Genomic DNA, 20,249 nt, shown 5'->3' with positions numbered 1-20,249 from the left:
TCTGGCGAGCCAGAGCAGCGCACAGAAACGCCGTTTACCTTCCCGCCGGAGCTGTACCTATTTATCTACTTGCAATTTTACATGCTTTCAAACTGCTAGGTTGGCAGGAGCAGGGACCGAGCAACAGGAGCTCACCCCGTCGCGGGGTTTCGAACAGCCGACCTTCCGATCGGCAAGCCCTAGGCTCTGTGGTTTAGACCACAGCGCCACCCGTGTCCCTTACCTCTGCCCCGAGATCTCTGCAAATTCTTCTGCCCAGACGAACCTTTCCTGGCATCTGAAATGTTCCTGGACATCGGCAAAGATTATCCTGTTTACTGACTTCTGACGCTGCGTGAGTTTGCCAGTTTGAGCCTTGGAACTCTGGAACCAGGCACTACAAAAAGGCACTGGCAATTTGGACTAACGTCTGTACAAGGTAATATGCAACTAACTAACTTTATAACTTGAACCGCAACCAAACAAAGGCAGGATTTCTAAGGACCGCGTTCCCGCAGAACTTCTTCTTGTCTAAGCGAAGAGATCTCTGTGTGAGAGAGAGAGAGTGAGGGAAAGAGAGAGGGTTTGAGTTGTCTTTCGAGGGAGACAACTGAGCCTGAATGCAGGGGCGAAATCTCAGGGAGAGCACATTCCCCAACTGGCTCCACACAGAGAAAAACGGCCATGTGGTTATTGCAAAAGAGACAGACAGACAGAGAGTGACCAGGAAGGCGTGTGTTTGTGTGCATAGGGCATAGCTGTCAACTTACAGATTTGAAAATCAGGGACCAGCAGCCTTGAAAATAAGGGATCAGCAGCCAAAATAAGGGATTTTCCGGGCACAGGTATGTTCAACTTCTGATCCCCTCTGAGCCAAAGGCAGAAAGCCCAGCCAGCAGCCAAACGAAGCCTCATCAATAAGGGACAGCAGTGGGACATGGCGCTGGGATAAGGGACTGTCCCGCCAAATAAGGGACGCTTGACAGCTATGGCATAGTGGATGGACGGCAAGGTGAATCAGCAAACAGCACAAACAACTTACCCCGGGTAGCGTCTTCTGCTCGTGGAGAGCACTTTGGGCCTTGAGAGCTGACTCGCGGGCGCAGTAGGTCAGGAAGGCGCATCCTGGAAGAAAAAGAGGTGGGAATGTAATCTTCAGATTGTGGCATTTGTTCCAGAAAGAGGTAGCAGCCGCCACCGGCTTTAACAGGGGATTATAGTGGTACCTCGGGTTACAGATGCTTCAGGTTACAGACGCTTCAGGTTACAGACCCAGAAATAGTACCTTGGGTTAAGAACTTTGCTTCAGGATGAGAACAGAAATTGCGTGGCGGCTGCAGGAGGCGCCATTAGCTAAAGTGGTACCTCAGGTTAAGAACAGTTTCAGGTTAGGAACGGACCTCCGGAACGAAAACAACACCTGGATGTACATTTCCAGAATACAAGAAACAGTGGTACCTTGGGATATAGATGCTTCAGGTTACAGATGCTTCAGGTTACAGACCCAGAAATATTACCCGGGGTTAAGAACTTTGCTTCAGGATGAGAACAGCTTAAGAACAGTTTCAGGTTAAGAACGGACCTTCAGAACGAATTAAGTTCTTAACCCGAGGTACCACTGTAGACCAATTGTTGGAGGAGAAGGAGAAGGCTGCCATGGGCTACTCTTAGCCCACGATGGCTCGGTGATTGTCGGAGGCAGCTTGCCTCTTGAATCCTACTCACTAGTAAACCAGGGAGGGGAAGGAGAGGTGCTGCGCTGAAGTCCTGTTCGGGGGCTTCCCATCAAGGCATCTAAGTGGCCCCTGTAAGAAGAGGACATTGGGTCTAGGTGGGTCCCATTTGGACGGATTCACCCACAGGGCTCTTATTATGTACTAATGCTATCAAAGGCCCGCGGTGGGTGCTAGGCATTGCGCGCACACCACCACCACCACCAACAACAACAAATTTTATTTATACCCCACCCTCCCTAGCCAGAGCTGGGCTCAGGGCAGCTAACACCAGTACAGTGGTGCCTCGCAAGATGAAATTAATCCGTTCCGCGAGTTTCTTCGTCTTGCAAAGCACGGCGCTTAGCAGCTATTAGCGGCTTAGCCGCTTAGAAAAAGGGGGGGGGAGGGAAAAAACTCGCAAGAACTCGCAAGACGTTTCGTCTTGCGAAGCAAGCCCATAGGGAAATTCGTCTTGCGAAGCACCTCAAAAGACGGAAAACTCTTTCGTCTAGCGAGTTTTTCGTCTTGCAAGGCATTCGTCTTGCGGGGCACCACTGTAAAATTACAGTAAAAACATAATGGGGGGGGGGAATCAATTTAAAATACAGGTTAAAATGCAATTTAAAATGCAGCCTCATTTTAAAAGTAGCCCATAGATCAAAACCATAAGGGGAAGGAAGACATAAGGGTCAGACTGAGTCCAAACCAAAGGCCAGGTGGAACAGCTCTGTCTTGCAGGCCCTGCGGAAAGATGTCAAGTCCCGCAGGGCCCTGGTCTCTTGTGACAGAGCGTTCCACCAAGTCGGGGCCAGTGCTGAAAAGGCCCTGGCCCTAGTTGAGACCAATCTAACCACCTTGCAACCTGGGACCTCCAAAGTGTTGCCATTTGTGGACCTTAAGGTCCTCCATGGGGCATACAGGGAGAGGCGGTCCCGTAGGTACGTGGGTCCTAGGGCTTTAAAGGTCAAAACCAGCACCTTAAACCTGACCCTGTACTCCACTGTATCTGTCTTTCTCCATATGTAAGCAACCCACAATCTCAGAAGTGGAGGTTGGCACAACCAGTCAGCGAGCCACAAAATCTACCGATCCATCCATCTATCTTATTTACATATGGCCCCTCGGCTGAAGATCTCAGGGCTGTTCACAAGATAAAAATGCAAGATAAACGCACATATAAATAGTTAAAACAAAGACCATTAGGAATGCTGGCACGGGGAGTTGGATTCCAGCAGAAACTGGGAGGGCCTCACATTGTCCTCCCGTCTCCCAACTTCAATGCTCTGATGCCTCACTTTGCTGCCATTGCAAACTCCACAGTCACACGTTGTTTACTTCTTTTTATTGCTTTTAATCTAATTTTTATTGCAGCAATAAAGTATCAAAACCAGCAACACCATACAGTTCTCTGAAAAACCACCTTATGCAGCGTTGCACAATATATATATACAGGTGCAACACTGTGTTTTATGGTTTTCAATAGTTTGCAAACTCCTGTTTCTCAACAAACCTATGCAGTGAGCATCTTCCTTTGACTCTCATGTCCAGAACAAGATGAGACAGCAAAGCTCCTGTCCAAAGATGTTCGTGCCAGTTACATCCTGAAGGCGGCCACTGCAAAAAGGCATCGCAATCTTCTGCCATCCTCTGACGCGTGGGTTTCGTTTCAATGGCAGAGTGTCAAACTATCACCTGGGGCACCAGGGTTGAAATTCTCACTCAGCCATGAAGGTCACTGGGTGACTCTGGGCCAGATCCTGCCTTTCTCAGCCTGACCTACCTCATAGATGTGTTGTGAGGTGGAAAGAGGGGTGGGGAGAGCTGTGTACTCCACCTCAAGCTCTTCGAAGGAAAGGCGGGGTACAAAAGTAACATGACTTGGGTCTGGGTTACCTGAGAAAATTATCTCCCCCAAAAAACCTGCCCAGGTGCTAAGATCCTTGGGTATACTGATCCCATCAGTATTCAAGGCATGGGTGGTGGTCACACAAAAGAGAAAGAGAGAGAGGGGGGAGAGAGGGGGGGAGAGGGGAGAGAGAGAGGGGGGTGAGAGAGAGAGAGGGAGAGAGGGAGAGAGAGAGAGAGAGAGAGAGGAAGAGAGAGAGGGAGTGAGGGGGAGAGAGAGAGAGAGAGGAAGAGAGAGGGGGGGTGAGAGGGGGTGAGAGAGAGAGAGAGAGGAGAGAGAGGGGGGAGAGGGGGGAGAGGGGGGAGAGAGAGAGAGAGAGGAAGAGAGAGAGGGGGTGAGAGGGGGGAGAGAGAGAGAGAGGGGGGGAAGAGAGAGAGGGGGGGAGAGGGGAGAGAGAGAAAGAGGGGGGGGGGAAGAGAGAGAGTGTTGTTTCTGTGACTGCTCCCAGGTTGTGGAATTCCCTCCCCAAAGGTGTCAGACTGTCTCCCTCTTTGTTATTTTTCCGCCTGCTGGCTAAAACCTCCCTGTCCAGACAGGCCTTTGGAAATTAGGCTTCTGTCATGTCAAACTGGATTTTAATTGCTGGTTCTAAAAACGTTTTAACTACAGTCATACCTCGGGTTAAATATGCTTCAGGTTGAGTGTTTTCAGGTTATGCTCTGCGGCAACCCGGAAGTAACGGAATGCGTTACTTCCAGGTTTTGCGCTTGCGCATGCACATGCGCTCAAAATGACATCACGCGCATGCGCGGGAGCGGCGAATCACAACCCACGCAGACATGGGTTATGTTCGCTTCAGGATGCGAACGGGGCTCCAAAACGGATCCTGTTCGCATCCAGAGGTACCACTGTATTGTTTTTAACCAGTTTGTTTGTATTTTTGAACCATGCTTTCAAAACGTCGTAAGCTGCCTTGAATCCCAGCTTGGGAGAAAGGTAGGATCCAAACTCGTTAAGCAAGCAAGCAAGCAAGCCATATCATTTATATACCCCAGCTTTTGACTCTCAAAGGGATGCACCTTTCCCACCCCATGCCCAGGACACTTCAAAATGTTCCAGTCACTTCCGGAGGCGGCGCGAAACAGCAATGGCGGCCCTCTTCGTGCTCTGAAGAGGGGCTCCGCATAAAAGGGTCGTTCGCTGCGGCATAGTGGCGACCCATCAAGAAAAACCACGGGCAGAGTGAGCTCGTGGCCGTGGGACTCGGCGGGCACCAGAAGCCCCCCCAGAAACCGAGAAGGAACCCCGTAAGGGGCTCCGGAACGTGAAAGGGGGAGCGGCGCTGTGAGTTCATCGCTCTTTCTGCGGGAAGCAAAGCGGCGCGGCTGCTGCTGATGAGCGCCGACCTTTCTTCTTGGAACATCAGATTTGCAACTACAACCTGTGAGTAAGGGGACTTAAAAATTATCGGGACTAAAGTATTTAATTTGGCTGAAAACGGGAAACGTAACCAGGAAGTCCGTTTCCCGACCGTGCTAAAGAGATCAAAGCAAAGTTTGACAAGCGGGAAGCGCTTTGAAAGAACTATAAAAAAGATTGGATTATCGTGCAGACTATTGAACTTTTGGCAGGGATTAAAAGAGACAATTTCGGAGTATCTATGCTGATTTTCTGACTGGATCTTCCTTCTTCCTTTGGGATTTATAAATAATTGAAGAAACCAAATCTGTGGGCTGCTAGGGTAAAGAAGAACTGTCAAACTGCCAAACTGCTGATATTGTTTTTAAGATTGAAAGTGTTGCATGTAAACGTTACACCATAGAAGAAATAGGGAAACTGTTTCTTGCACCCTCTCTGAGACTTTGTATTAAGTTGGGAAAAGCTTAATGCTAAAAAGAAACTAAAAGACCTTTTAGAACTTCAGTTGTTTCTTCTTTGGATTATTGGGACTGTAAAGAAGGAAAAACCTCTTTCTTTCGGTTGAACTTTATTACTCCCCCTAGAGGACTTTGGATTTATAATTCTCTGGGAACTATATTTTGTTTTGATTCTCTGCTGCCTGGTTGTTTATACTTTGGAACTGTCTCTCTCATGGGAACACATACAGTCTGACCTTGATACACAGACGGGATTGGAATGAGTGACGCAGGGAAAACAAGGCTGGCTAAAATAAAGGCAAAACAATTGGTACAAACAACTTTGACTTCCCAACCACGTAGATCATCTGTCCCAGCTGTTCTAGAAATACAAAAAGGGGCTGTTGAGCAGACATCTACAGGGGATATGGCTTCAGGAGGATCTGAAAAAGTTTTAAATCAGATCCTAGAACAACTGGCAATTCTAAATAAAAAGGCGGACGAACATTCGACTAAAATTGATCAAGCCACATCCTCAATAAATAAATTGACTGACCAGGTGGCTCAACACACACAAGCAATTGGGAATCTTCAAGAAGCAACAGCAGAGAATCACAAACTGGCTGAGGAAGCCAAACAAAAAGCAGAGGAAGCCAACTTGAAAGTTGAGGCATTAAAGGTGGAGGTGAAGCCGTTCCATAAACAGATTAGTGAACAGCAGGCCTACTGGTCGATGACTGAACTGAGAAATCGGGAAAGCAATCTTAGACTTAGAGCTGTTCCAGAACTTGAACAGGAAGATCTGATTGGTTATCTGACATTAGAATTTTCAAAGTTCTGGGGTATTGAAGAGGATAAGGATTTTAAAATTGTGACTGCTTTCAGATTGGGAAGAGTGACGAGGAGGGATAAACCCAGAGACTGTTTGATCATTTTAAGATCTAAGCAAGAGAGAGATAAAATATTAGGCCTTCATTTTGGAAAATCACTTGACATCCACGGCAACAGAGCTGAAATTTACAGAGACATACCAAAACAGCTTTTGGATCTTAGAGCGACGTATATAGAACTTGCAAAATTACTGAGAGGCAACTCAATTCCTTATAGGTGGGAGTTTCCTCAAGGACTATCTTTTAATTTCAAAGGAAAGAAAGTTAAAATTAGAACAGCAGAAGACCAACAAAAGTTCTTGAACGACCACGAAGAGGATCTACAGAAAGGGACAACAGGAGCCTGGCCACCGCCACCGCTTACACTTATACTGGCACCTACACCCTCGGGACCAGAGGACCAAAAGAAAGGGACGTCACCACAGGACCAATAGATTGACCCAGGATGTCTCTGCAGCTTCTTAGTTGGAATATAAATGGCGGAAATTCCCCAGAGAAAAGAAGAAGAATTTTTCATATATTGAAAAAAGAACAATTGGACATCATCTGCTTGCAGGAAACACATGTGACCAGGCTCCATAGAAAAGTCTTGATTAATAAAAGATTAGGCCAAGAATTCATCTCATCGGATAAAGTAAAGAAAAGAGGAGTGGTGATTTATGCAAAGGAGAGCCTGTCACCAAAATTTTTATTCAAAGATGAGCAAGGAAGAGTTTTGGCTATTGAAATACAAGCCCAAGGAGAAAAATTTTTGCTATTAGGAATTTATGCACCGAACAAGGGGAAATCAGAATTTTATAGGAAACTGCATGAGACAATCCTGGACTATTTGGACTACACCAACATCATTATGATGGGAGATATGAACGGAGTGGTCTCTACAAATATGGATAAGTCACAAGACCTAAGTCTAACAAAAGATGGCAGACTACCCAAAACTTTTTTTGAACTAACTGACAATATGGACTTAATCGATATTTGGAGGACTAAGAATCCCTTAGGTAGAGAAGGAACTTTCTTTTCTGAGGCTCATCTGTCATGGACAAGAATAGACCAAATATGGACAACTAGAAGGCTGGCACCTATAATTAGAAAAGTGGAAATCTGCCCAAAAACTTGCTCCGACCATAACGCTATGAAAATGGAATTAAGACTTACTCCAATCGGCTCCTTTAGATGGAAAATGAATGACACCCTATTAAGAGATCAGGAGATTGTGAAGAAGGCCCAAAAAACCTTGAAAGATTATTTTGAAATAAATTTGAATACTACGGTGGAAAGGAGAACAATCTGGGATGCAAGCAAAGCAGTTATGAGAGGGTTTCTGATACAACAGAACACGATAAAGAAAAGAATCTGGAATGGGAAAAAAGATAAGATTTTAGAGAAGATAAGAGATGGAGAGAAAAAGTTGAGATCTAAGCCAAAATCAAAGGAGATCTTGAGAGAAATTAAATTTTACCAAGCACAGTACGCGAAACTGATAAATCAAGAAGTTGAGTGGAAAATTAAACAAATGAAACAAAGATCATTTGAATCAGCTAACAAGTGTGGGAAACTATTAGCATGGCAATTGAAAAAGAGACAAAAATTGAATACAGTCACCAATCTAGAGATTGAAGGGAAAGATATCCAGAAACCCGAAGAAATTAGGAAGTGTTTCAATAGATATTTCAAAAAGCTCTATACTCAAGGGCCACAAGAGGAGAAGGAGATAGACCAATTTTTGAAAACAAATGGTTTACCAAAACTTGCCCAGGAAAAGAGAACAATCCTGAATCATAAAATAACACAACAAGAAATAGAGGGTGCCATCCAGAATATGCAACTAGGCAAATCTCCAGGTCCGGATGGGCTTACCTCCAAGTATTATAAGATATTGAAAGATTATTTGATACAACCATTAATGGAGGTATGCAATCAGATTTTGGAGGGGAAGAAGGCACCGGAATCGTGGAAAGAAGCCTTCATCACATTGATCCCTAAAGTGGAAACTGAAAAGACTCAACTTAAGAACTACCGTCCCATCTCACTCCTAAATGTGGATTACAAAATTTTTGCAGATATTTTGGCAAGTAGATTTAAAAAAGTATTAAATGAAGTAATTCACAAGGACCAGGCAGGCTTTCTCCCAGGAAGACATTTGTCTGATAATACTAGGAATATTATTGATATTTTGGAACTTTTGCAAACCAACATTAATACAAAATCAGTGTTAATTTTTGTTGATGCGGAGAAGGCCTTTGATAACATTTCTTGGAGGTTTATGAAGAAAAATTTGGAAGGGATGGGAGTGGGACGGGGGTTTGAAAATGGAATAGAGGCAATTTATTCAGAGCAGAAAGCTAAACTGATAGTAAACAATGTGGTGACAGAAGAATTTAAAATTGAAAAAGGAACACGACAAGGTTGCCCCCTATCCCCTCTGTTATTTATTTCTGTTCTGGAGGTGCTTTTGAACATGATTAGGGAAGACCGGTTGGTACAAGGAATACAGGTCGGAGTGAAACAATTTAAATTGAAAGCTTTTGCAGATGATTTGGTTTTAACACTACAGGAGCCAGAATCTAGTACGAAGAGAGTGTTAGAATTAATTTATGAATTTGGTCGGGTAGCGGGGTTCAAACTGAACAAGCAAAAAACCAAGGTTTTGGAGAAAAATCTGACACCTTTGGAAATAGATGGGTTTCAGAAAGAGACAGAGTTAAATGTTGTTAAAAAGGTAAAATACCTAGGGGTAAACTTGTCTGCCAAAAATTTGAATCTATTTAAAGATAATTATGAAAAATGCTGGTCAGAAATTAAGAAAGATTTAGAGATCTGGTCAAGATTGAAACTTTCCTTGTTGGGTCGAATTGCAGCTATAAAGATGAATGTATTGCCGAAGATGTTATTTTTGTTTCAGACCCTACAGATCGTGGACAGAGTGGAGTGTTTTGGGAAGTGGCAGAAAGATATTTCTAGGTTTGTCTGGCACGGCAAAAAGCCCCGAATAAAATTTAAAATATTAACGAATGCAAAAGAGAGAGGGGGGTTTGCCCTACCAGATTTAAGGTTATATTATGAAGCTGCGGCTTTCTGCTGGATGAAAGATTGGTTACTCCTTGAGAACACTGACGTCCTAGATCTGGAAGGGTATAATAATGTTTTTGGATGGCATGCATATTTGTGGTACGATAAGGTAAAGGTTCATAAAATGTTTAAAAACCATATTGTCAGGAAAGCTATATTTATGGTCTGGACAAAATACAAAGACTTATTGGAAGGTAAGACCCCGAGGTGGTTATCACCAGCGGAGGCCAAGGTTCGAAAAAAACCCAATATAGAGGCCGGATGGCCGAAATACTTGGAAATAATAGAAAAAATTGGAGATAATTGGAGGCTGCAGAGCTTTGAAAAATTAAAGAATAGGGTGCAAGACTGGTTTCATTATGCTCAAATTCAAGAGGTTTTTAAGTCAGACAAAAAAATAGGATTCCAGGTGGAAAAATCGAAATTAGAGGCAGAACTGTTAGAACCTAAGACCAAGGCGCTTTCGAGAATGTATAACTTGCTGCTTAAATGGAACACCCAGGATGAGATAGTCAAATCAGCCATGATAAAATGGGCTCAGGATATTGGGTACAACATTATGTTAGAAGACTGGGAAAGGTTATGGACCACTGGAATGGAATTCACGGCATGTAATGCCCTGAAGGAAAATATTATGAAAATGATATATAGGTGGTACATGACCCCAGTCAAACTTGCAAAAATATATCATCTGTCTGATAATAAATGTTGGAAATGTAAGGAGGCTGAAGGGACATTCTTTCATCTTTGGTGGACTTGTCCAAAAGTGAAGGCCTTCTGGGAAATGATCTATAATGAGTTAAAAAAGGTGTTTAGGTACACCTTCCCTAAGAAACCAGAGGCCTTCCTCCAGGGCATTGTGGACCAAAAGGTGTTAAAGAAGGATAGAACTTTTTTTATGTATGCAACTACAGCAGCAAGAATACTCATTGCAAAATATTGGAAGATACAAGACCTTCCCACGCTGGAAGAGTGGCAGACGCAGTTGATGGACTATATGGAACTGGCTGAAATGACTGGCAGAATCCGAGATCTGGGAGAAGAGACAATGGAAGAGGACTGGAAGAAATTTAAGGACTATTTACAAAAACATTATAAGTTGTATGAATGTTAAGAATCTGCATGACTTGGAAATTTTAGCTCCTGCAATTAGATTAGGAAAATAGAAAGTTAAGTTATAAGTAAGAAAAAGTTGAAATTTAAAGTTATTTTATGTATTATCTTAAGGTATAAATATTTGACAAAAGGTACTTTAAATTTAGAAGTAAAACACTCTGAAAGATATAAATAAGATACGAAACAAGGTAATAATTTGCTGATATGTTTATTGTAAAGAACGCAGGGTGAGGGAGATGTGGGGAAGTCCAGTTAGTAACCTAAAAATGTATTTTGAAAGTTGGATTGTTTTTCTTTCTTTCTTTTTTCTGGTTTGTCCTTCTTTTTCTTTTCTGTAAACTGAAAATGTAATAAATTTTTTAATAAAAAAAAAACAAAAAAACAAAATGTTCCAGTCAAAGAAACGGGAAACCCATTTTAGCAGGCAATAACTTGAAAAGGAAAAGGAATTGTGAAAGGATTTTGAAACCAGGCTGAATGCTGACATTGTGCCTTCTCAAAGTCCCGTTCCACATCTCAGAGAAGGAAACGGGGACATTTTGAAAACGCCCCCATTGTGGCAGCGAGCAATGCTGCCTGGGTTATTATTATTATTATTGCACATTGCCGAAGCCTTTGCTCTCTCTCTCTCTGCTATAGTCATTTGTAGGGCGACAGCTTATCCTCTGCCAATTTAAAAGAGCGAAGGAGGTATTCTTTCTTGGGGGAGTTAGAAGTAAAACCTATGGGGAACCACATTTGTATCCCATACAGCGTGGTTGGAATGCGTTCAGACTAGAGGCAGTGAGGGCCACCAAACGGGATGGCTTTTGAGAGAGGAGAGACATCACCTTGCCGACAAAGGTCCGTATAGTTAAAGCCATGGTTTTCCCAGTAGTGATGTATGGAAGTGAGAGCTGGACCATAAAGAAGGCTGATCGCAGAAGAATGGATACTTTTGAATTCTGGTGCTGCAGGAGACTCTTGAGAGTCCCATGGACTGCAAGAAGATCCAACCTCTCCATTCTGAAGGAAATCAGCCCTGAGTGCTCACTGGAAGGACAGATCCTGAAGCTGAGGCTCCAAGACTTTGGCCACCTCATGAGAAGAGAAGGCTCCCTGGAAAAGACCCTGATGTTGGGAAAGATGGAGGGCGCAAGGAGAAGGGGACGACAGAGGACGAGATGGTGGGACAGTGTTCTCGAAGCTACCAGCATGACTTTGACCAAACTGCAGGAGGCAGTGGAAGACAGGAGTGGCTGGCGTGTTCTGGTCCAGGGGGTCACAAAGAGGCGGACATTACTAAAAAAACTAAACAACAACAACAACAACAACAGGCAGATTCACGAGGCCATTGTGGCTTCTTGCTATGGCGGCCACATCCCGCCTCTCCTTTCATATGCATTGGGTCCTACTTGTAGACTTCCCTTTGAGGCATCTGGTTATCCACTGAGAACACAAGAGGAGCATGCAGGATCAGGCCAGTGGTCCATCTAGTCCAGCATTCTGTTCTCACAGTGGCCAACCAGCTGCCCCAATGGGAAGCCTGTGTAATAAACAAAAATCCTGCCCTTATTCCCTTATGGGGGACACAAGAGCCTTTGCAGGTTCTCCATCAGTCGGAGAAAATAACAGAGGCCAACCAGAGAATATTGAGAAGCAAAGCAGCTAGTAAGCCTGATCTTTATTGAACTGTTGCAACAGGGTGCTCCCCTCACACGCAGGAAAGGAGGAGGAACCCAGAACTAAGGTGTGCCTGCCCTTATATATAGACATTTTAAATTCCCTGCCCTAGAGCTCAAGACCACCCCTCAGATACATCATACCTACATCACAGAAAAGGCGGTCTACAGCAGAAATCTGAGTGCGTTGTTTATCTCCTGTCTGGCAGGTTACCTGTTAATGCTTCCTTGATTGGATACCCTGGGGAGCCTGGCCAGTCTTTTGTAATGATAAATACTTAGTTCCTGAGCCAGGTTACCCTATTCAAACACAGACATACCCTTAAGACAGGATTTGTGAAGGGGAAAAAAATGGGGAGGCTTTTCCATTTTCCTTGACCTTGCAGAGAAATCATTTGGTCAGTTTGGGAGTCATAATGGTTTTCCTGTGCTGCTTCAGACATGCGGTTTATATATTTATGTATGTGTTTGCTTGGTACATTTACAAACATTTATTATATATATAAGACCTTAATTTTTTTATTTCACCTACAAGCAGAATTCGATCTCATGAGCATCCCTACACATGTGGTTTACAGCTGCTGGGTTTTCAGAAACATCGATGCCTCACAACTTTGTGGACAGAGCACAGCCAATATCATTTTTTATTCTTTACTGAATTTGTATACCACCCTATACCCATAGATCTCAGGGCATTTCACAACATAAAATCACCATATATATATTTTAAAAACCTACACAAAATACTAATAAAAACAAAAACAACCTAATAATCCCCGCCTTCCACAATGAATTTTAAATGGGCATCGGATGTCAATCAGCAAAAAGCCTGGTCAAAGAGAAACATTTTCGCCAGGTTTTAGTAGCTACTGATAAAGCCACATTCTCCCCATTTCTAGATCAGCTTGCAATCGGATTTTGTAAAAGTGCTCCTGAAAATTCATCAGTGTTTTAAGAAAATTTCTCCCAATGGACATATTATTCTTTTTTTTTTTTTTACTTACAATTTTGCAAAAGGTGCAGATCTGCCTCAGTTATGAGCGGCACTTAGAAGGGAGGCTGTGTGGCCCTCGGAAGGCCACTCAGAATGGAATGTGGCCTCTGAGAGGGAAGAGGCTTCCCTTCTCTGGGATACGAATGCTGGGACCCACACTGTAAAAAGAATTTGGGGCTGCTAGATAATGGGGTGGAAATTCAAGTCACCCCACCTCGCTTGCTGTCTCCCAACTCCAAATCTTTCTTCTTTTTTAAAAAATCATTTTTATTAAGTTTCCCAGTTTAACAATCCAATCAAATCACATTTAATGTTCCAAATTATACAAACTCAAAATCTTTCAATTCCAACTTAATAGATACTTTTAAATAAAACCACACCCCCAAAACGATATGATTTCTCACCTGGGTGCCGGATCGTCTTAACATCTTTCCAGCAGCCCGAAAGAAAAAAAGCTAAAAACATATCAGTTGATGCAGAGCGTGAGACGGAAACGCAGGGACTTCCCTGAAGATATTCTCGCAGGAGAATTCTCCACATGGATCAAACACTCGGCGACAGTGCCCGAAGCACAGAACACATCTGCGTTTTGAAACCACAGGAATCGGGGCCACCGTGAAGTTGGAAATTCATCCAAACTGAGGGAAGGGGGGTCGGATTTATAAAGGGACCCCGCGGGTGATCTAGTCCAACCCCTGCAGTGGAGGAATCTTTTGCCCAACGTGGGAATCGAACCCACAAACCTGAGATTGAGCATCTCATGCTCAACTGACTGAGCTATCCTAGGCTTACCTGCCTGCTCTATTTCTCACAACCCATCCATGGGACGACTCTGCTTGCCAGTTTCCTCCTCCTCACTTTTGGTGTCCCCCTTGCAGAATTTAGCACAGGGGGGAAGGATAGGGAGAAAACTGGAATGAGTTGGCTCCGCCTTTCCTTGGCTTTGGCTCCGCCTCTCTTTGGCTCTGGCTCCGCCTCTCCATGGCTCTGGCTCCACCTACTGCCAAGTTCTCTGCCTTGCGCCCTGCCAGGCCCAATGGGCACCAGCCGCCACTGGGTGGCAGGCAGAAATGGTGAGACACTGTGGTGTCAGACTAGGCCCTGGGAAACCAGGGTTCAAGACCCTGCTTGACCAATCCAGCTGCCCCGATGGGAAACCTGTGTAATAAACAAAAATCTGCGCTTATTCCCTTATGGGGGACACAAGAGCCCTTATAGAGTCCTTTGCAGGTTCTCCATCGGTCGGAGAAAAGAGGCCAACCAGAGAATATTGAGAAGCAAAGCAGCTTGTAAGCCTGATCTTTATTGAACTGTTGCAACAGGGTGCTCCCCTCACACGCAGGAGAAGGAGGCTGTGTCCGCCCTTATATAGACATTTTAAATTGCCCGCCCTGGAGTCCAAGACCACCCCCAGAAACATCATACCTACATCACAGAAAAGGCGGTCTACAGCAGAAATCTGAGTGCGTTGTTTATCTCCTGTCTGGACCAGCAAGCTCACTGGGTGGCCTTGGGGTGGCTATAGTCTCTCAGCCAAGCCTACCTCACAGGGTCATTGTGAGGATAAAATGGAGGCAGAGGAGAACCACGCAGGCCTCTTTGAGCTCCTTGCAGCAAAGGTGGGGTATAAATATAATAAAGTGGTACCTCTGGTTGCAAACAGGATGCATTCCGGAGGCCCGTTTGCAACAGGAAAAGAGTGCAACCCGCAGCGGCACGTCTGCGCAAGCACGGGTTGCAATTCGCCACTGCGCATGCGCTGGACGTCATTTTGCACTTCTGCGCATGCGCGAGCGGCGAAACCTGGAAGCAACCCTTTCCGGTTACTTCCGGGTCACCGCGGGACATAACTTGAAAGAACGTAACTTGAAGCAGACGTAACATGAGGTATGACTGTACTGAAATAAGAAATTTTGTATTTATTACCAGCAGATTTTGTGAAACCTAAACACCCCTGATACCTCGCACCTTTTTTCCGAAATAATCATGCAGTTGGACGCATTTATAAACCTCTTGATTTTGTTGAAAAGCTTCTAAGCATTGTGCAATTGTTTAAAAAACCCGAACAGTATTAGCAAAAGAAAAATTTAAAAACCCGAAACAGCATTATAAGTTTGGAGGGGGGGCAGATCCACCTAAATGTGCTATGGTGTAATGATGTTATAATTGATCAAGGTTTGGTTAAACTTTGCCAAAGTTGCACAGGAACCCCTTCGACTGAGTTATGCTAAGGTGTCAAGCCAGCTGGGCAGAGGGCTAGCTAGATGGGCCATGAACAGAGCCCAGAGCCCAGAGCTGGCCCATGAAGGGAACCATAAGAGAAAAACAACAAACCTCTGGTTACGTGAAACATATTCAATAAACACACAAGACGTAACCGGCTGTACGTTTGAAAAAATAATATATACTATGCAATGTATTTTGCTAACAAAGGTCCATGTAGTTATAGCTATGGTTTTCCCAGTAGTGATGTATGGAAGTGAGAGCTGGACCATAAAGAAGGCTGACCGCCGAAGAATGGATGCTTTTGAATTATGGTGCTGGAGGAGACTCTTGAGAGTCCCATGGACTGCAAGAAGATCCAACCTCTCCATTCGGAAGTAAATCAGCCCTGAGTGCTCACTGGAAGGACAGATCCTGAAGCTGAGGCTCCAATACTTTGGCCACCTCATGAAAAGAGAAGACTCCCTGGAAAAGACCCTGATGTTGGGAATGATGGAGGGCACAAGGAGAAGGGGACGACAGAGGACGAGATGGGTGGACAGTGTTCTCGAAGCTACCAGCATGAGTTGGACCAAACTGCAGGAGGCAGTGGAAGACAGGAGTGCCTGGCGTGCTCTGGTCCAGGGGGGCACGAAGAGGCAGACACGACTAAACGACAACAACAATTGATTGTACTGGATTGTAGATTTTTACAAAAGTAGCTCATAAAGTTCACCGAAGAAAGTAGAAGACCCAGTGGATCAGTTCATTCTCTAATCAGTTTATGCATAAGGTCCATATATGTGAAAGTGTCTATTCCACCTGTCAACCTAGCAGTTCAAACGCGCGTCAAAGTGCAAGTAGATAAATAGGTACTGCTCTGGCGGGAAGGTAAACGGTGTTTCCGTGCGCTGCTCTGGTTCGCCAGAAGCGGCTTAGTCATGCTGGCCACACGACCTGTATAGCTGTATGCCGGCTCCCTCAGCAGATGAAGCGAGATGAGCGCCGCAACCCCAGAGTCGTCCGCGACTGGACCTAATGGTCAGGGGTCCCTTTACCTTTACCTTACAATTCAATACAATGAATAGTATGTATTATTTTTTCAAACTTACAGCTGGTTATGTCTTGGGAACCATCAGAGGGCAAGACTCAGAGGGGCTCCTTAGTCCAGCAGGAAATATAAGGTAGCGTTTGGGTTTATGTTTGGGCTTTATGACTTCTGCCGGTTTATTTGCCACATGGTTTATTTCTATTCTTAGAAACACTAATGATTAAACAGTGCCATGCATGTTGTAAATGAATTCAGTCATCGCTGACGTTACCTGGAAGAGGAAACCAGGTGTGTGTCTCCAGGTGACAGAGAGATAGCAAATAGGCAGAGACCTTCATTGCTTCATTGAATACTCCTGAACTGCAGGACTATTTAAACAGGATCAAAGAGGGTGGGGTGGGAAAACCCCAATCAGTGTTTCACTTGTGGGTTTTACTAACTGAGAATCTCTCAATTCCCCCGCAATGAAACCGAGTCTATTTATTTAAATGGTAATCCTTTGCCACAATGGAAACAGGCCTGTGGATTTCTACGCATATCAAATGCATGAATCTTTTTTTTCAAAGACGGATGTCATGTAATGAAGGTATCTCTGAGTCTTCGCCTCACCACTGATTACTTTGCTATCCTACACATGGATCACCTTATTGAGGCTACTTTGCATGCACTTCAGGATAGATAATGCTAAAGCTATTTTTGGTCATCTGAATACTATCCTTTACTTTTTCCTGTAGGACTAATTGCAGTCATTGACAGCTGTCAACATTGAGTCAATCACGCATCTCCTACTACCCTTCTGAGAAAAACCCCACACCACCCTCCCACTATATATAAGGGTCTGGTGACTTGCACCACTCTGGTGAGACAGTCCATGGGCAGGTAGGGTCTCATCCTGCGTACCAGGTGGAGCTGGTAGACAGCTGCCCTGGACACAGAATTGACCTGCGCCTCCATGGACAGCTGTGAGTCCAAAATGACTCCCAGGTTGCGCACCTGGTCCTTCAGGGGCACAGTTACCCCATTCAGGACCAGGGAGTCCCCCGCACCCACCTGCCCCCTGTCCCCCCAAAACAGTACTTCTGTCTTGTCAGGATTCAACCTCAAAATGATCACAGGCCCAGAGCTGTTTCTCTAGCAGGGTGGGGAATTTTCCAGCCCATGGGCCAGTCTTGGTCCACCAGGAGGGTGGGAAGGGAGCCCAGTTTGGCCAATGAGGCCATTTCCCCAAACCACACCCACCAGTCAATCAACTAACATCACCAGCCGATGGGCAGGGTTCAATCCTGCTGCTTTGCCAGTGTATTCCTTGCAGAGAACGGCCTGGAAAAAGCAGGATTCCTGCAGAGAGCCGGACTGAACTCTCCACTTATCAGCTCAGCTTCTGCTTGCGGGGTGTGGGGTGTGTGGGGCTTTCCACCGGTTGGCCCTGTTAGAATTCCTCCTCCGCGATTGCTGTCATGGGATCCCTAATATCTGTTGGCATCGGTCGCTGTGATGTTCGGGCAGAAGAAAGCTTTTGAAGCTCCCAAATGATCGACCAGGAGGGAGAGAATATGCCAGTCGGGCATGTGTCTCTGCTAGGGTCCTACTCGAGCGTAGGACGAGCTCCTGACAGGCCCCCGTGAAAACAGGACACAGGACTAGATCGCTGGTTAGATTCCACAGAGCCTTTTTTTTTTTTTTTTTAACTGGCGCAAGCATTTTGGGCGGCTGGGCAAAGAGGAGCCGCGCACAAGAGATCCGACCTATATACAGAAGAAAAACCCACATTGCACAGCCCTATGGCGAACCGAGCACCAGGCCAGGCAATCATGTTTCCCTGGGGATCCTTATCCTTCCCAGCTCGCCACTGTGGAGTTCATGCATAGTTTGAAAAGGCGGAAAAACTTGCTCCGGTGTGATTCTGTTTGCCCCCATTCCCTCCCGCCGCCACCCTTCCTCAAAAATTCATGAGCAAAATATGTTCCTTTTCTTCCGAGCTGCAGTGCTGAGTTCTATATTTAGATTCCCTGCCAGCGAGCCTGTCGCAAGGAGCAGCGAGGCGGAAAAGCAAAAGCCGTCACACTCCAGCGGGCCCATCTTGCGGCGCCACGTCAGCTGAGCGGACAAGCCGCCGGCAGTAGCTTTTCCTGGGAGAGAGGGGGAGGGGTGTGGGACAAGAAGATGGCTCCGTGCAGCCTCGTCCGTTGCTGCTCCCCTGGGCTCAGGAAGAAAAAAAACCTGCCTGCAAATGACCAGGCCATTGGCAAGAGGTGGATCGGTCCCCGTACCTCCGCTAACTAGTGCGCTGCAAACTGAAATGTGGAAAGGGGCAAACAAAAACCAAAAAAACCCACCATGGACTAGAAACTTGAGGATTTGGGTCAGACCAATAAGCAGCAAGTCTGGAAGCCCCCACTTCAAAATTCACCCCGGCGATAAATCATACAGAGATGCGACAGGCACAGTCCTCTCCACGGACAGGACTTGATCCGAGTCTCTGCGCCAGAAGTGAACGAAGGCAAAAGTCGCGCCCAGTGTAGAGATGTAGCAGAAACTTCTGCCCTCCTGCAGAGGCTGATGGGAAGGAGGGACACCTAGAACAAGGACTCATCCAGAGAGGCAGCAGGCAGCCCTCCTCTCTGAATACTGCATTTTTCGCTCTATAGGACGCACCTTTTCCCCTCCAAAAATGAAGGGGAAATGTGTGTGTGTCCTATGGAGTGAATGCAGGCTTTCGCTGAAGCCTGGAGAGGGAGAGGGGTCGGTGCGCACTGATTCCTCTCGCTCTCCAGGCAGCCATCCGTAAGCCTTCTGAGCGTGGCGGGACTTCCTGCTGCACTCAGAAGGCTTGCGGATAGCTGCCTGTTCTGGGGGGTGGGGTCAGGGAAAGCGTGGGCTTCCCCGCCCTTAGCCCCCAGCCCCGCAAGCTCCGGGAGTGGCGGCAAGGTTGCGCACCATCTTGCTGCCGCTCCTGGACCGGGGAGGGGGGGGGAATAATATTTTTTTCTTTATTTCCCCCCCTAAAAACTAGGTGCGCCCTATGGTCTGGTGCGCCCTATGGAGCGAAAAATATGGTAGGCACTTTTCAGCTCCATGGCTTTATTGCTGTATGGTTTTTAATACTTGATTGGGAGCCGTCCAGAGTGGCCGGGGAAACTCAGCCAGATGGGCGGGGTATAAATAAATTATTATTATTATTATTATTATTATTATTCGGGGGTTTCCCCCCAGAGACACCGCAACACTTCTCTAATGCTGCTCAGGTCTCTAAGATCCTGATTCTTAAGCCTTGTTTTAAGAACACCTATGAAAGGCTTGGGCGTTACCCATTTAGGGACGCAGGTGGCGCTGTGGGTTAAAGCCTCAGCGCCTAGGACTTGCCGATCGAAAGGTCGGCGGTTCGAATCCCTGCGGCGGGGTGCGCTCCCGCTGCTCGGTCCCAGCGCCTGCCAACCTAGCAGTTCGAAAGCACCTCGAAGTGCAAGTAGATAAATAGGGACCGCTTACCAGCGGGAAGGTAAACGGCGTTTCCGTGTGCGGCTCTGGCTCGCCAGAGCAGCGATGTCACGCTGGCCACGTGACCCGGAAGTGTCTCCGGACAGCGCTGGCCCCTGGCCTCTTAAGTGAGATGGGCGCACAACCCCAGAGTCTGTCAAGACTGGCCCGTACGGGCAGCGGTACCTTTACCTTTACCTTATGAAAGGCTTGCAACGCTCCCCCATCCCCCAAAAAGAGGGAGGAGAATAAATCTTTAACACCAAAGACGTGGGTAAGAAGAAATTTCAATTAATAAAATACAAACAACTTATCAACCTGACAATTTTTTAAAGTCCACCGTCCAACAGACAAGCACAGCGCATGTGGGGCTCAAGGGATTAAGATGAG

General features: G+C 45.8%; 1 protein-coding gene across 3 annotated transcripts in view; it reads right to left on the bottom strand.

Annotated features, from left to right (window-relative positions):
• Positions 1 to 20,249, bottom strand: part of CELF3 (CUGBP Elav-like family member 3) — a 90,325-nt gene that overhangs the window by 52,096 nt on the left and 17,980 nt on the right. For all 3 annotated transcript variants that reach the window (XR_013834045.1, XM_079958216.1, XM_079958217.1), the window contains exon 2: positions 1,022 to 1,104. Coding sequence is in view for 2 of the 3 variants with exons in the window: in XM_079958216.1 (XP_079814342.1) it covers positions 1,022 to 1,104 (83 nt within the window). In the remaining variant the exon portion in view is untranslated. The remainder of the gene's footprint in view (positions 1 to 1,021; positions 1,105 to 20,249) is intronic.

Source organism: Podarcis cretensis (assembly GCF_951804945.1).
Source record: "Podarcis cretensis genome assembly, chromosome: 16".
NCBI lineage: Eukaryota > Metazoa > Chordata > Lepidosauria > Squamata > Lacertidae > Podarcis > Podarcis cretensis.
The sequence above is the reverse complement of the archived record's forward strand: the minus strand, read 5'-3'. Positions and strand labels throughout refer to the sequence as shown.